The sequence below is a fragment of the Phaseolus vulgaris genome, chromosome 4 (genome assembly GCF_000499845.2).
Source record: "Phaseolus vulgaris cultivar G19833 chromosome 4, P. vulgaris v2.0, whole genome shotgun sequence".
Taxonomy (NCBI): domain Eukaryota; kingdom Viridiplantae; phylum Streptophyta; class Magnoliopsida; order Fabales; family Fabaceae; genus Phaseolus; species Phaseolus vulgaris.
Genome location: NC_023756.2, coordinates 46269519 through 46284867, shown reverse-complemented (window position 1 = coordinate 46284867; position 15349 = coordinate 46269519). Strand labels below are relative to the sequence as shown.

The 15349-nt window shown below is 28.2% G+C and overlaps 3 protein-coding genes across 3 annotated transcripts; 1 reads left to right on the top strand and 2 right to left on the bottom strand.

Moving 5' to 3' along the window:
* The first annotated feature begins 269 nt into the window (after window positions 1-269).
* Window positions 270-1212, top strand: LOC137838035 (non-specific lipid transfer protein GPI-anchored 10). Its single transcript, XM_068647245.1, has 3 exons — window positions 270-675; window positions 784-861; window positions 1020-1212. The coding sequence occupies exons 1-3, from the start codon at window positions 300-302 to the stop codon at window positions 1151-1153; spliced, it is 588 nt and encodes a 195-aa protein (XP_068503346.1). The 5' UTR covers window positions 270-299; the 3' UTR covers window positions 1154-1212.
* Window positions 1213-1477: 265 nt separating this feature from the next.
* On the bottom strand, window positions 1478-3868 carry LOC137838034 (uncharacterized). The gene is made up of 2 exons (XM_068647244.1): window positions 3416-3868; window positions 1478-1879 (listed from the first exon to the last, which is right to left on the bottom strand). The coding sequence occupies exons 1-2, from the start codon at window positions 3767-3769 to the stop codon at window positions 1646-1648; spliced, it is 588 nt and encodes a 195-aa protein (XP_068503345.1). The 5' UTR covers window positions 3770-3868; the 3' UTR covers window positions 1478-1645.
* A 1071-nt stretch (window positions 3869-4939) lies between these two features.
* LOC137838033 (uncharacterized) lies at window positions 4940-5809 on the bottom strand. The gene has a single exon (XM_068647243.1). It carries the CDS (start codon window positions 5708-5710, stop codon window positions 5147-5149), a length of 564 nt encoding a protein of 187 aa, XP_068503344.1. The 5' UTR covers window positions 5711-5809; the 3' UTR covers window positions 4940-5146.
* Window positions 5810-15349: the final 9540 nt, after the last annotated feature.

Here is a 15349-nt window from a genome sequence, read left to right as displayed (position 1 = left end):
AGGTTTGCACCCACTTATATACAATGAAAGGCTCTAATCTCTAGTCGACGTGGGATCTCCAACAATAATTTTAAAAGTTACATGTACAGTTTTTAATTGATTGATAATATAAAAAGTTTTAGATTCAGGAAAATTAAACTGTTGTAACTTTGCCTTACATTTTAAGCTTTTAAACAAGTTAGTTTATCACATGAAGAAACAAGCAATACATGTTAGATGGAACTCACACATAATGTATGGAACAACTCACACAGAAAACTGATCATATACCTATTTAGACACCTTCCACCAACACTAAAATGCATAACAATATGGTTTCTCTGGATAGTTTCTATCTTGCCCTCAATCTGTATCAGATTATTCTCTTGCTGTTTATTTCCAATCTTCCCAACATACTTTCACAAGACTCTAGCCCTTCAAGCCCCACCATAGCCCAATGCACACCAAGCCTAATTTTTCTCATTCCTTGCACACCATTTGTGCAGGGTACTTCCCCTTCTCCAGTGGCACAATGCTGTGACAACCTCAAGCAGATCTACAGCCAAGAGCCACATTGTCTTTGCCTCTTGTTCAATGGCACTAACTTCAGTTCTCTCCCTATCAACAGAACACTTGCTCTGCAGTTACCAGCTCTTTGCATGCTTCAACTTAATACCAATAACTCTGCCTGTTTAGGTTGCATAAATAGTCACATTTGATCTAAAATCATATATTATCAATTTGTATAAATAATTGTATGTTATTATGCATTGAATTGATTTTTCCTTCATTTCTTTAACTCAGTGAAACAAGTGCATAGGCCTGCAACTGCTCCTCATTCTCAGGTTTCCTTAGACACAACGAACAATTCCACTGTTATTGGTAAGCAACACTTTTTTTTTATAAATCTCATATTTTCTTGTATTTTTATTTAACCATTTCTCTTCAAGTAATTAAACCGATTATTGTCATAATTTCCTTTGTTGATGTCCTGTAAATTGCTTCCTATTTGTAATGATCTTGCTCTTCTGAATTTGTAGCTTCTCCGGCATTTTCTGTTCCACCAACACCTGTCATGGGATTTGGGTTTCGAAGTAGTGAAGCCACTAACTTAAACACAATAAAACTGGATGTTACTACTCTAGCAATATTAGTTTTTATTTTAGTGACATAAATGATGTAATAATTTTAGTGGGTGAAGTATAGTAAATTATTTATATACTAAATTTATCATGTAATTCTGATTGGAAGAATTTTTAGATAGTTTATGAAAAATTATAATTAGATTATAAAACTTTTACCTTCTATCTTACCCATTAAACTAAATATTGAGTATTAATTTTTACATTTCATGAATTATAATCCAAATGTATTATAGTCTAAAGCGATATATTATTTTCATTTTAATGGTTTTGGTATGCAACATAGACTAAAGATTGTCAACAATGATACCTGAGCAATCACATGAAATCCTCCTACTACTAACCATGCATGTCCATGTATAATTAACTCACTTCATTTAATCTATCGGAGAAGTAATACATTATAAAAGGTGTACATATAAGTAGAAGCATTGCCTTACAAATTTAGCTCAGAAAAAGTTTGAATTCATTTCTCTGCATTGATATGCCAAAAATAAGGCACATATCCAGTGTCTATGAAGACTCTAATTCAAACTAGGAGCCACTTCTGTTGGATTGGAATCAAATACATCAGAGTCATATGAATCAAGGTCTTCAAAAACATCATTGGACTCTGCACTGGATTTTGCACTGGAGTCTCCACTGGACTCCACACTGGACTCCACACCAGACCTCACTCCATACTTTCTTTCAATCTCATCCATCACTTCTTTTGATGGTTGTTGATATGTAAGACAACCATATAGACTAACACATACCTGTAATGACAGTGAACATAAGCACATCCAAAGATTCAGTAAAGATATCCATTTCAAGCAAATTAATAGACATGATTATTGTCATGATGTTGTTTAATGTTACAATTTAAAACCTTGATTGAACCATCATAGACATTGAATGTTTACACTACCCATTTCTATGAAAGAATAGCATCATTCTCTAAAATTCTAAATTAAAAAACAAAACACATAGTCAAAAGCATCTGCAACTTCAGCCAGTTATGGATTGTTCCAGTTCCAACTAAATAATAAGTGGTCGAGAGTTCTTTCAGATATAGAATTCGCTAAATAATAGTATTCTACTATTAAACTGTGTTTTCCATTGAATAAAACATCTATAACTAAATGCTCCCTAATCAATTTCTTCTTATAGATAGACCCGTGACCACAACAATATCAAGGGCTAAGAGGGTATTAACTTGAGGATCAACTCTAATGCTAAATTGTAAGAAGAGATAAATCTCTTAAATCTCAATATAAGAGATAGTGTTTAACTCGAAACTTGAGTTTGTCCAAAATAACCAAAGCAAGACCCTAGTTCTTTCCTCTTGAATCAAACACACATGTCTTTAAACTAAGAAAAAGAGTTATATATTTAAGAACTTAACGAAGAACAATTCATGAGAAACACCCAGTGATGCAACAAAAGCTAGTGTAAAAAACACCATTCTTTTAAAAATTAAAAATCTAATTACTCATTTGATCTCTATACCTATATCATTTCTAGGCTTTAATCCCTGTAGCTAGCAACTACTCACCTTAACCTGTAATTTTTTAACTTTCTTTTAATCTTAAATCTCTTAGTCCAACAGATTTAAACACAAGAGACTAAGACGAGCACTATTTTATGAGTTTAAAGATAAAGGTTAAAAATTAAAATCTAAAGTAAGTTATTTATTGGAAAGAGTTTATACAAAATCAACTTATATATAGTTCATTCTAATATTTTTTTCTTTTAAAATAAACATAATTAAATTAATTTAAAATTAAGATTGAAGTCTTGTTCCAGAAGTACATAACGCATTTGCAATCTCCACAACCATGCTATCCTTTAAACTTTATACGATTATGTTAAACACTGAACTGTAATTTCAAGTAGAAGAGACATAAATTTCAGGAAAAAGATGAATAGTAAGAATTAAATTTAATTCTAATTCAACTTACAAACTTGTATCCACTTATTTAAAATATTTTAATTTATAGTTTAATATAGGATTTTCAACCTACTCCTCACATTCCTCACATTGAGACTACTAACTCATCCATAGGATATATATTATACTCATTTGATAACAACCCAATGACTCAATAACAGATGACTTAATACATGTCTAACAAAACAATCACTAACATAAGATCAAAATAATTCAAAATGACTCGCCTCAAAATGATTAGAAATAAATTTTAAATTTAAATCAAATTTATAAAATCCATCGATGAAATTTACGGTCACTTATGAATAATACACTTTTTTAATAAAGAAGAAACTAAGGAGAATAGAGTGATTGGTTATACCGCGACACCGAAGCCAATAATCCAGGAATACTTGACGAAGAAGCCGAGCAAGTCCCACTGCGGTCCTTCCCAAAAGTCCGCTTCTTCCTCGAGAATGCCATTCACCTTACTGTAAAGGGCAGCAAACTCCTCGTCCATGGGCTCTTCGTCTCCGATCTCCGCCGTGGCTTGCGGTTCTGTTACGGCGCTGAAAGGTTGCGAATCGGAGGAGAACTTCTTCGAGCACGCCACATGGAGGTGATTTCTTGGCGTTCGATTAGACGAAGAAAGGAGACGGGTGTAGCGAGTGGTTGCGGCAGTGTTGCCGCAGGGGATTATCGCCGCGCCACTCCCAATGGGCACGGTGAACGCCATGGGTGGATAAGAATTCTCGCAACGGATATTGATTCTATCTAACTAACTTTTTTTGCAACACATATTTTTTGGTCTTCAAAAATTGAATACTCTCAATAACTAATAAGAAAATATATTTAAAATATAGTATAAACAAATTGAGACAAATACTAAATATTACATTAACTTGAGAAAAAAAAACTCAATATTTACTCCTTTAAAAATTAGAAATTGTAAAAAAATTCTTAAATTATTTTTAACTTGTTTACTCTTACATCTTATATTATATTTTTCAAATATAATTCAATCAATTTAAAATATTTTTGGATCGATATATAATATTATTATATAATTTAAAATATAATTTTAAACTGTATTATAGATGATGATACAATTTAAAAATATAATCCTACAGGAAATATCACGAATTTTAAAATCTAATATAAAAAAAATTAAGCAAAAAATCTTAACATGCGGATCTTCACATAAATACATACATTGAAAATTTTACGTGAAGTAAATATTAAAATATTTTATAATATATAAACTTTACATTATAAAAATTAAAATATTTTATAATGTATAAACTTTACGTTATAAAATTTTAAATTTTACTTTTGTATATTATCTAAACATAACACCATCATGTATATTTTTTTTTATTTTTTTTGTAAACAATCAAATGATCTAAGTAATTGCTTTTTCTACCTATCAAATAAATCTAGAAAAGAATATCTTCTCTCAAATCATAAAACTTTCACTATTCTAATACAAAAACAAAATCGTTTTCAATTTATTATTATTACGTAACTACCATTAATAAATAAATAAGCTGTAACGCTAACCATTAATGGGACTTTTTTTTTTCTTTCTAGTGAGACAGAAAGGCAAATAAATGTGGAATTAATTAATTTTTTCATCACTTCTGTTTAATTACTTTTATTTAGTTTGAGATTATGATGAAAGAACTTTACCAACCATGAAAATTTAGTTATGTAATGTTTTTGTCGATTAATAATTTAAAAAATATAGAAAAATTTAATAAAAGATATTTTATAAAATAATCAATAATTAAAAGTATTTTTACTACAGTAATTAAACGTTTTACTTCAGCTCAGAAGATATTTAGTTCCATAAATAAAACCAAAAATAAATAAAAAAATATGCAAAAAAACAAATGTAAAAACGGTGTCGTCAAGAGTCCAGTTTGTTTCAATTGAATTCAACCAAAAAACTGAAGCAACAAACAAATCTTAGCCCTACAACTTTTCACATCTACACCTACATTTCTGTGCTACTTTTTTTTTGTCTCTTCGTACCCCCAAACTTTCCTAGATTTACATTTTCCACCCCTAAGCACCGTTTCACTAACCCACCACAAAACTTCATCACCGCCGCTTACATAGCCTGTAATGACTCCGACCGCCACAAAACATCCGCCGGCGAATCCGCATAATCGAACAACCCATCCACAGTCACAAAACCCGCAGCACCATCGTCACACTCCGCCGCGAATTCAGAACCGAACCCAAATGCATCAAAGCCCGGAACATAGTCTTCAAACCCATTGAAAGCAGCAAGCTCCGCCATTTCCGGGTCAAGTTCCGGGTCAACCCGACCCGGCTCCTCAGCAGCCGCTTCTGTCGGCGGCAACCCCAGCTCGTCGTCGGAAGCCTCGAGTAAATATCCGAGCTTATTTTGCAACTCGCCGGAATCGGGTAGCTGGGTCGGGTCGAAAGCCGGAGCCTTGATTTCGTCTTCGAAGCTCTTGATGACTGAGTCGAGACCCTGCACCGTGGCACGGTCGGAGACATTGTCGGCGTCATCAAGTATGTTGAAAATGTGGTCCTGCAGGTGAACGTCGGGTTGAAGGAGTGACTCGGAGGAGTGAACTCGGGGAATCTTGAAGTGGGGCGAGTCAGTGGCTAACTCGTCACGAACTCGCTTCTTGGAATCCTCCATGGAAGGAAGAAAAGAGAAGAAAAAGTTGAAAAGAGTGAAGAGAGAGAAAAGATGAAAGGGTTGGGTGGGAAGAAAGAGAAAGGGTGAATGGTGTTATATATAAGGGTGAGAAAAAAAGTGAGATAGGGTTTCTCTACTTTAATTCCTAATGCAAGATAGTGACAGGCGCGTGCATATCGCTCACAACTCCATTCACGGACTTCTTCTTTCTCTCTCTATCTTCTTTTTTCTTTCACACAAAACCATAACTTTTTTTAATATTCATACAAAAATTATCAAGAAAATTTTGTTGATACCAATGATTCTGCACTTTTTTTTCTTTTTCCCACACTAAATAGAAATAGATTCTATTATATATAATAAATACTTAGTGAAAAAAATAAATTGTAAAAAAAAAAATAGAAACTGATGTTGTGTTGTGTGTTGTTCTGAGTTTTCCTTTTTGGCGTGTGAGATCCGTTGGCCATTATTGCAGATAGCTGATTTTTCTTTTCCGACAATTAACTAAATTTAATTTGGATTTCGATTCCGGGTGGGGACCACGTAATAGGAAACATCATGTGTGTTTTTTTTTTGTTTTTTTTTTAATTTTTTGTTTTGAAAGTTTGGGATTTGGTGGAGTGGTGAGTGGGTCACACCACAGGTGGTGGTAGATTCTTGGGGTGGATTGATTTTGTTTTGGTGTGTTTTCCTTTTGTAGAATATTATTATTTATAGAAAGATTAGATATGGGTTTGTTTTGTTGACAAATTTTCTTGCTTATTTTTTAATCAATCATCAAAGCCAAGGAAAGAAGGTTCTAGTGAGTCCATGGGGGTGTTAGATTGTCCTACAACCACCAACTAGTACATGCCACTTTTCAAATTACTACATATTAACCTCTCTAATTCGTATACCTAATTTCAACCACAGAAAATAAAATAGTAGATTCAACAAAAGAGTAAAAATAGGTATAAGGTAAATTAAAAGGTAAAAGTATTTTACTAAAAGGATTAAATTTGTAATTATATGCATAGTTAAACTCTCACGTGTTTCATATAAATTTTTTTTATAAAAAAATTTCGTGTTAGACATCACTATGCTACTTGATATCTCAGCTAGACTAACACCTCAAGTAACAACAATCATTTATCATCACATGAAAAAAAATATTATTAAAAAAAATATAAAAATACAAAAAATATGCGGAAACTATACCAAAACTCATATGTTAACAAAAACGATACATAGGTAGACTATACATATTAATAAATATTTTTAAAAAGATACTAGATGAAAGCCTATTATACTAATGAACAAATTTTCTATAAATAAATCATAAATTAGTCATTGTGATTTAACTAAAAAAATACCTAAATAAAAATCATTAATAATTTCATGGATTCAAATGAGTAATTAAGATGGCATATGTATATTATCTACAAATATCCATTAAATGTACTTGTTTGATATTCTTTATTGTAATTACAAATATGTGCAACATCTGTGCATATGATTCATCTTTATATTATGATAAACTCTAATGTTAAAACAAGATAATCACAAATATAATGAAAAGGAACAATCTAACATTTATGAAAATTAATTAAATACTATAATCTAATATAAAATTAATGGAATAAATTATTGATTTATACACAATCACTGCCTACCAAACAATACCAAAGAATGTCAAAGAATTTAATAATTACAATTTCAAACCATAACTCATTTAGTTCAAATAAATCCTCACCCTTAAATAGTTGACATGAACTTTCATTCATTTTCATCACTCGATTTCTCAATATTTTATTTCATACATTGCATAATTTAATACTCTCCTATCAAGTTAGACTACTTCGTAAGATAAAAAAATCTCTCCCATATTCATATTATTTATTTATATTACTAGTGACTAAATTATAAATTATTTTAGAAATTAAAAAAAAAATTAGTTTCTATTAATGTTAAATTGTTTTTAAATTGATATCTAATTAACTACCAATATTTTAATTACTAATTATTTAAATTCTAAATTTGGTAGAAAAACATTGGTAGCTAATTAAATATCAATTTATAAACTATTTAACAATAATAGAAACTAATTTAAAAATCAACAAATTTTTTTCTCTTTATAGTCTCTAATTTAATCATTATAATAACTATTTATTTTTTTTATCTAAAATTGGTTATTTGTAATATTTAAACTAACTCAAAATAATAATAATAATAAATATTTTTTAAGAAAATAATGTGATTTGAACAATAGTGTTTTATTTTGTTATCATTTGCTAAATACATAATTTAGACATTATTCTAGTCTATTATCTAAAAGTTAATCACAACTATTATCTTCTAATAAACCAAAAACATTAACTCTCATTCATCTTTACTAACATTAATTATATAATTAAATGAATTGAAGTTTAAATATAAATTTTATTCTACACACTTATATTAAAATATAAAAATAAGTTATTGCAAATATGACCTAATTATTATTATTTTTTTCACTTGTATTCTCTTTCTTCATACAGATCAAACTTTTGGTACTTTTTTTAATGATAAAAACTGTTCTCATCTACTTTGGGACGTTGGTTTTATCATTTTTTTTTAGAGAAAAAAGTGTTGTCATTTTACTTTAGCATTGATTGGATCCATTCTCTCCACCTACCTTTCTTGTGTTAATCTTTTCCACACTTTCTCACTTGTCAGATCCATCAAGTGAAATATATTCAATTTCTAGCCTATTTTTAAATAATAAATATTTCATTATTTTATTATTAAGAAAAATTATTAAATAAAGACAGTTTTTTCCTTTGTAATTTCTATTAAACGCTAACAAATAATATATTTTAGAAAATATATTGTTGACATTTCTGCTTTCTATACACAAAATATTTATTAGCGTTATTGGTGGCAAGTTTCTATTAAAATATTATTAAACACATTTAGTAAATGTAATGGAGTTAGAAGATAATTTTATATATAATTAAAATGAAAAATATATATAAATAAAAAAATTAGTTATTTAGATTTTATTTAATATAATTATATTTTTTTACAATTTTTTCTTTTTTTTATTTTCTTTCTAATTTTTTAGTTTTACATTTACAAGATTGACTATGGGAGGACATTTTTTTTAGACTTTTGATAATGAACAAAGTAAAATTTTTTAATTATAATTTTGATTAGAGTAAGTTGTTTTTTTTTTTAGTCTATTTTGAGTTAAATTATTTGTCATGAAAAATGAATAGTGTGAAATTGTGATTGAGACATTATTTTCAAGAAAGAAAATATTGTGTTTAGATCGCTATGATATGTATTAATTAGAGATTCGTCTAAAATAATGTATCTTAACTTTAATGGTATAGTGGAATCATATAAACGAAGATTATCTGGTGGTGAAAGTTGAATGATGCTCATATGATTGAGTCTACAATTTGAAATATAACGTGTGTGACATTTCATATGAATTAACTGTGTCATATGATATGATTTGGTACTAATATTATTATGCACATGACTCCGTGGATTCATAGCGAGATAGTAGGACAAGTACAAATATTTGAGTTTAAGTCATTACACGAGTCTTTCAAAAGTATAATTAAGTGTCTATAGATATTGATAAGTGGAGTTCTGACATGAGAAATATTAATTACAAATTATTTATAGACTTTGTTAAATTAATGCATGGAATGGAAAGTGATGAATTACATTAAGACTTCCTTCATTTAATTGTATTTTTATTTATAAATTTAAAATTTAAGAAATTATTTATAACAAATAAAGTTGAATAACATATTTTATATTTAAATTTGGTTATGGTACTTATGAAATCATATCAATCCTAGATTATACTACTTATCATAATTTAAATTGAAAATTATTACAACCAAAAACTTATTTGTTTTTAGATGTTACAATCAAAACCACCATATGAGTCCTTAATTTTGTTCGTGAATCATTTGATCTCAAAGAACAAGAAAAACTTTAATTCCTCTTATCTTATTATTCTTTTCAAGACTTGTAATCAAAATCTTAAAAAAAAAAAATCAGATCATTATTTATTTTAATTCTGTGATTTTTTTAAATTAAATTTCTATTTATTTTTATCTGTATTATATCCCCACGTATAGTTTTTTTTAATGATGAAGCTACATTAATATCATGTAAAATGTTTTCAAATTAGAATTGTAAATAGCTTAAAGCAATTGTACAAAAGCACGTTGTCTCTTTACCGAAGCAGGCACTGACAATGTTGTTGTGGTGGAATAAAAAAAGTTTGATAGATGAGAACTTTTTTTCTCTTCTACCACATCACATTCGAATAAACCCATTTCCACCCTTTTTCTTTCTTTATAATATTATCCAAATCTTTTCTTTTTTTAAAAACTCTGAAAAAGCTTCTTTACTTTTCTATCTTCACGTCTGGTAAAGAATTTTAATTTATATGGATAGTAAAAATCCACATTATCATTTATTCACATATTATCAGATGAGGATAGATTTTTTGAACTTTGAAAATAAACACTCCTATAATAGTTATTGTACCGTAAAAAAATTATAGTGTGTCATCCTATATTTTAAAATGTATATTAATGATGATTAAATAGTATAGAAATTAAATAATATAAATATTAATTATGACACATGCTTTAATTAAGATTTAATATTAGAGAGGCTCATCATGTATTATAAATAAATATTTTTATATTATTATTTTACAGATTCACACTATCAATGACTTGGTTTTCGTCATTGGATCGACACTACAAGTCTAATTATGCTTAAGTTAGGTAATACACTCCTAAATATAATCCAAATTCTCTAATTTGATCCAATAAAAAAGATAAACTAAAATAATATAAATAATACACATTTCAAGAATTAGATACGTCATTACACAATACTTAGAATATTGAGTGTCAAATACTAAATCTAACTTGTCTTCTACAAATACAATCCATGTATGAATTTCGTGAAGATCGAGGAAAGGAATGAGTAGAGGAGAGTGAGGAGTTTGCAAGGAGAGGAACAGAAGTGCAAACCAACCGACCGACAAAGGAATCAGAAGAGTAGTTTCAATCGTTCTCTAAGTCCCAACCCCGTTCGAGAACAATTGGTGTCCACCGTGGGGTCAAGAGAATTCATGTGAAGAAGAAAGTAAACGGTATCAACCCGAAGCATGACTAACGAAAGGATGCCCAAAGGGGGTCAGATGACATTGTTGATGTCTTTACACAAAGAGATGGCTAAGACGAAGAGAAGGAACGAGGAGGTCACTCGGAAGAATGGGAATGAGATCCTAGCTCTCCGAAAGGAGAATGAAAAGATGAGAAGGAAGCTCGGGGAGGGGGGATCGTCTTTGGACCGACCAATCTTATCGGCAAGTCCTTCACCACCCCACCAGCCCCAAGACTGTTGAGGAGCCGAAAGACAAAGTTCACACCCAGAAAGTCATTCGAACAAGTCGATCCCTACAATTAATATCCTAGACTCAATCTGCCGACATCCTTTTAGTGATGCCATCAACAATTTCACAACACTATGTCCAAATTTGAAATGTAATTCGCAACCAGCCGACCCCACCATCTTATCCCATCGTACTAGTTGAAATCTGCCAAAAGAAGAAAAAATCCCTAGAAAAGTTCATCAACAAATTTAAAAAGATAACTATAAACCAAACCTAAACCCAAACATAACTATGCACCACATGCTAACAACTTTGCCACCAAACACCCCGTTTGTTAACAATATACATTACAAATATTACATTACATATGAATACTGAATTTTTAATGTCGAATAACTTATGAATTTTCTTCGAATAAAAACTGAAACTCTAACGATTAAAAAAAGTTTAAAAAAAATAAAAATAAAATTCAATCCATAAATTCTTCTTATCCTCTCAAACAAGAACAATAATTTTTTTTTAATAAAATTAAAAATTAACTTTATATTTAATCGGCAAATCTAATAATAAGTGGTAGATGAGAAAATGATTTTGATAATGATTATTGTAAAAGAAAAGAGGTAGAGTTAGGTAAATTTGATGATAAGTTTTTTTTGCAAGGGAAGGGCAGAGCATGTTCCTGGTCTTGTCTTCCTCAAATGAAAAGAGGGGTCCCATTTAGATATGTTATATTGTTCTCTGACATAATGCCCCACCAAAATGTACCATTCTATAAGTACCTCTCTCTCTCAACTTGCTATATCTCTTTCTCCATCTCTTCAATTTACCAATTATTTCTTTTTTTATATTCAATGTTTTATAACTGTTTATAAAATACATTACTTTGTTATTTACATTTTGTGATTTTTAATATTTTTTATCTTTTATTTTACTTTTCATTATATTAAAATATGATTTGGTTAAAGATATTTTTATAAAGAGGAGGTTGGATGAGAAAGACGTTAGGGTACGCAAGCAACGATGGGCAAAAGTTGTACGGCACACTGCTTCGGTGCAGCTCACTGTGGCGGCTTTCACACTTCCCCATGACACCACTCACCATGCATGCTGCCACCTCAGCTCCCTCCTCTTCACACGTGCCTTCTTCTCACTCTCCACTGCCACGTGCCAACCGCTTCTCTCTATAAATATCTCCCAAAATTTAAATTAATTATTCAACCTTTTTTTATTTTTTTATGACGTGGATGCATTGCCAACACTCCTTTAATGCTATTTTTATATTTTTATTAGTAATGAAATTCATACAATTTTTTTGAATGATGTGTTGTGTCCGATATTTGTATTGGACAACGATATTTGTATGCATCGGTAGGACACTAAAAAATTATTTGTTAGATTTCTGATAATTCTAGTACGGTTTAACATAATTTTAGAAAGAAAAAATATATTAATTTTTTAAAAATTCAAATTTTATTGTATAAATTGTTATTATGATTATAAAGATAAGAAACAAATCATTGTGAACCATGAAAAACATTTTTCTATTCTAAAAAATAATTTGTAAGCATAAATCTTTATTGTCAATTTATATAATTCATAATTATATAATATATAGATTTGTGTCTCCGTATCCTACATTCCATATCCGTCTCTATCATATAAATGTATATGTCAATGTTTGTAATTTTATAATAAAAAAATTAGTTTATTCACACACTACTGTTATATTCATATATATATATATACATATATATTAATTATTATTTTTATAATACGGAAAGAGATTAAGAAAAATTAAGAAAAACTTATTACTTTATATTTCACTCGCTTACTTTTTTTTTCGAAAATCAAGTAAATATTCAATATTTAATATTTAATATAATTAACATTATTTCTTCTCAAAACTTATAACTATTTACATAATAATTAATTATGAATCATATTCTTAGACCAAATTAACATACGGACCATAATTAAAAATATTATTTCAAATTTATTTATCGTTTAAATTTATTAGTCTCTTTATTTAAATATATCAATCAGATCGAACCAAGAATCGAAATTTCTAAAATTTGTTTCATTCAGATAATAATGTTAAAATCAACCATTATATTTAAAAATAATACTCAAAACTCCATCATAATTTTAGTTTTAAAAGTTATTTTAATGAATTAAAAAAAAATATTTATATATATATAAATTATCTTTTATCTTGACTAATTTTTTTTTATCTAATATAGGCAAACACTATTATAAAATTAAATTTATTAAAATCATAAAAATATTTTTTTAAGAAAAAAAAATATTAAAAAACATAATTTTGTTAAGTTTTGCCGACAACTGGTCAGTGTTTCGTGAATGCCGTGTGATTTGTTTGGTATGTCAGCACCGCTTCCTAAAACCCAATCACAACGTTAATGAAATAAGTGAAGAAACGTGATTCTAAGCACTTCTACAAATGAAAAGCTTTTTCACATGCACCTCATTTTCACTTTTCACTATAGACAGATACCATTTCCCTACCAAGACAAAAATACAAAAAAACTCTCTCAAAATCAAATTAAATTCTCTTGCTAAATTTAATTGTTAAGATACTTTTACAAAAATAATATTTAAATTTCATGCATATAAAGTTCAGTTAATAAAGTCAAACTACCAATGTAAATATTAATATTCTCATTCATCATAAGAGTTATTATTTCATATTGATAAAATTATTCGTTAAAATAAGAAAATAATAAAATAAAAATCAATTTTTAGAGATTAAAATAATTAATTGTAATAAAACTAAAAAAAAAATTATTTTTAAATTAACATCTAATTAGCAACAAATATTTTTTCTATCAAATTTAGAAACTAAATAATTGGAAATTAAAACCTTGGTTGCTAATTACATATCAATTTTAAAATTATTTAACAATAATAAAAATTAATTTAAATTTTTTTTTTTTTAATTTTTAAGATATCTAATTTAGTTATTATTATAACTAATTATTTTGATTTTTAAAAACTGGTAGTGATAGTTTTGTTGTTAATATAAATTTGCAATTTTCAATTACTTGTTTAATTGGTTTAAGTAATACAATATATTGTTAATCTAAAGTTGTGATTTAAAGTTCTTCTTTCTTCTGTGTGAAATAGTCAAATACAAGTTGGGATTAAGAAAACAATTAAATATATTTTTATCTTTTAACTTTCTAAAAGACTTTTTGAAAAAATTATAAATTTTAAAGCAAATATTCAATTATTAAGTCTAATTACCATGAATTTTAAACCATCTTTCGTTATCTTGACACGTTACATTCTTTCTATTTTATTAGTTAACAAATCACAGTGTAAGTGGCCCTACAAATCATGATTAAGAAGTAATTAATCTGAATTGGACAAATTTAATTATTTATACAACTAAAAGTTTAAAACTATTATAAACAAATAAATAAAACACCTTATAAACACGATATATAAGAAAAACATAATCTTAAACTAGTACACATATTCAGACTAAAACTGATCTGCATCGTTGAGAGTACATGCTTTGGAGATTGAGAAGAAATAAAAAGCTTATTAGAAATTCGTTCTATAAACTTATCAGAAAACTAACAATATTATTTTAATAAATTTGCACTACGAATGTTATCGTGAAAAGTTATTATAAAATAAATTATTATTCTTTTATATCTTGTAATTCTTTTATAAAATAAACACCTTATAAAATAAAAGTTTTGGAGTAGGAAAAATAAAATATAATTTTTTATTCTTTTATATCTTGAAATTACATCAACTATAGAGATTACGAAATTTCATAACATATAAGTATGTGCAAATCTCATCTTATAAGTTGGTTTTATGAGCTTGAATTAAGTTTAAAGTCCATTTTTTAACATGATATCAGAGTCATTTTGAGCTTATCGTAACTTATCAGGGTCAAACACCCCAAACTCAATACCAACACGTATTAATTGTTGAGGGTGGAACACCTTCGCACTCAATACAAACACGATAATTTTATTCTAAACTAACAACTAGCATAATATAAATACAAATTATAATAAATACTAAATAATATAAATTTTAAAATCCAGAAACCACATAAGAACCCACTAATGCAACAATACTTTGAGTGCAACAAACCAAACAAAGTAAGATAAAGGAAAAAGATTTATATACATTGGTGAAGAAGAAAGACAGCTCGAAGATACTTACGGAGGCACGAAAACAAAATTAATGAAGCTGCAGAAGAAGAG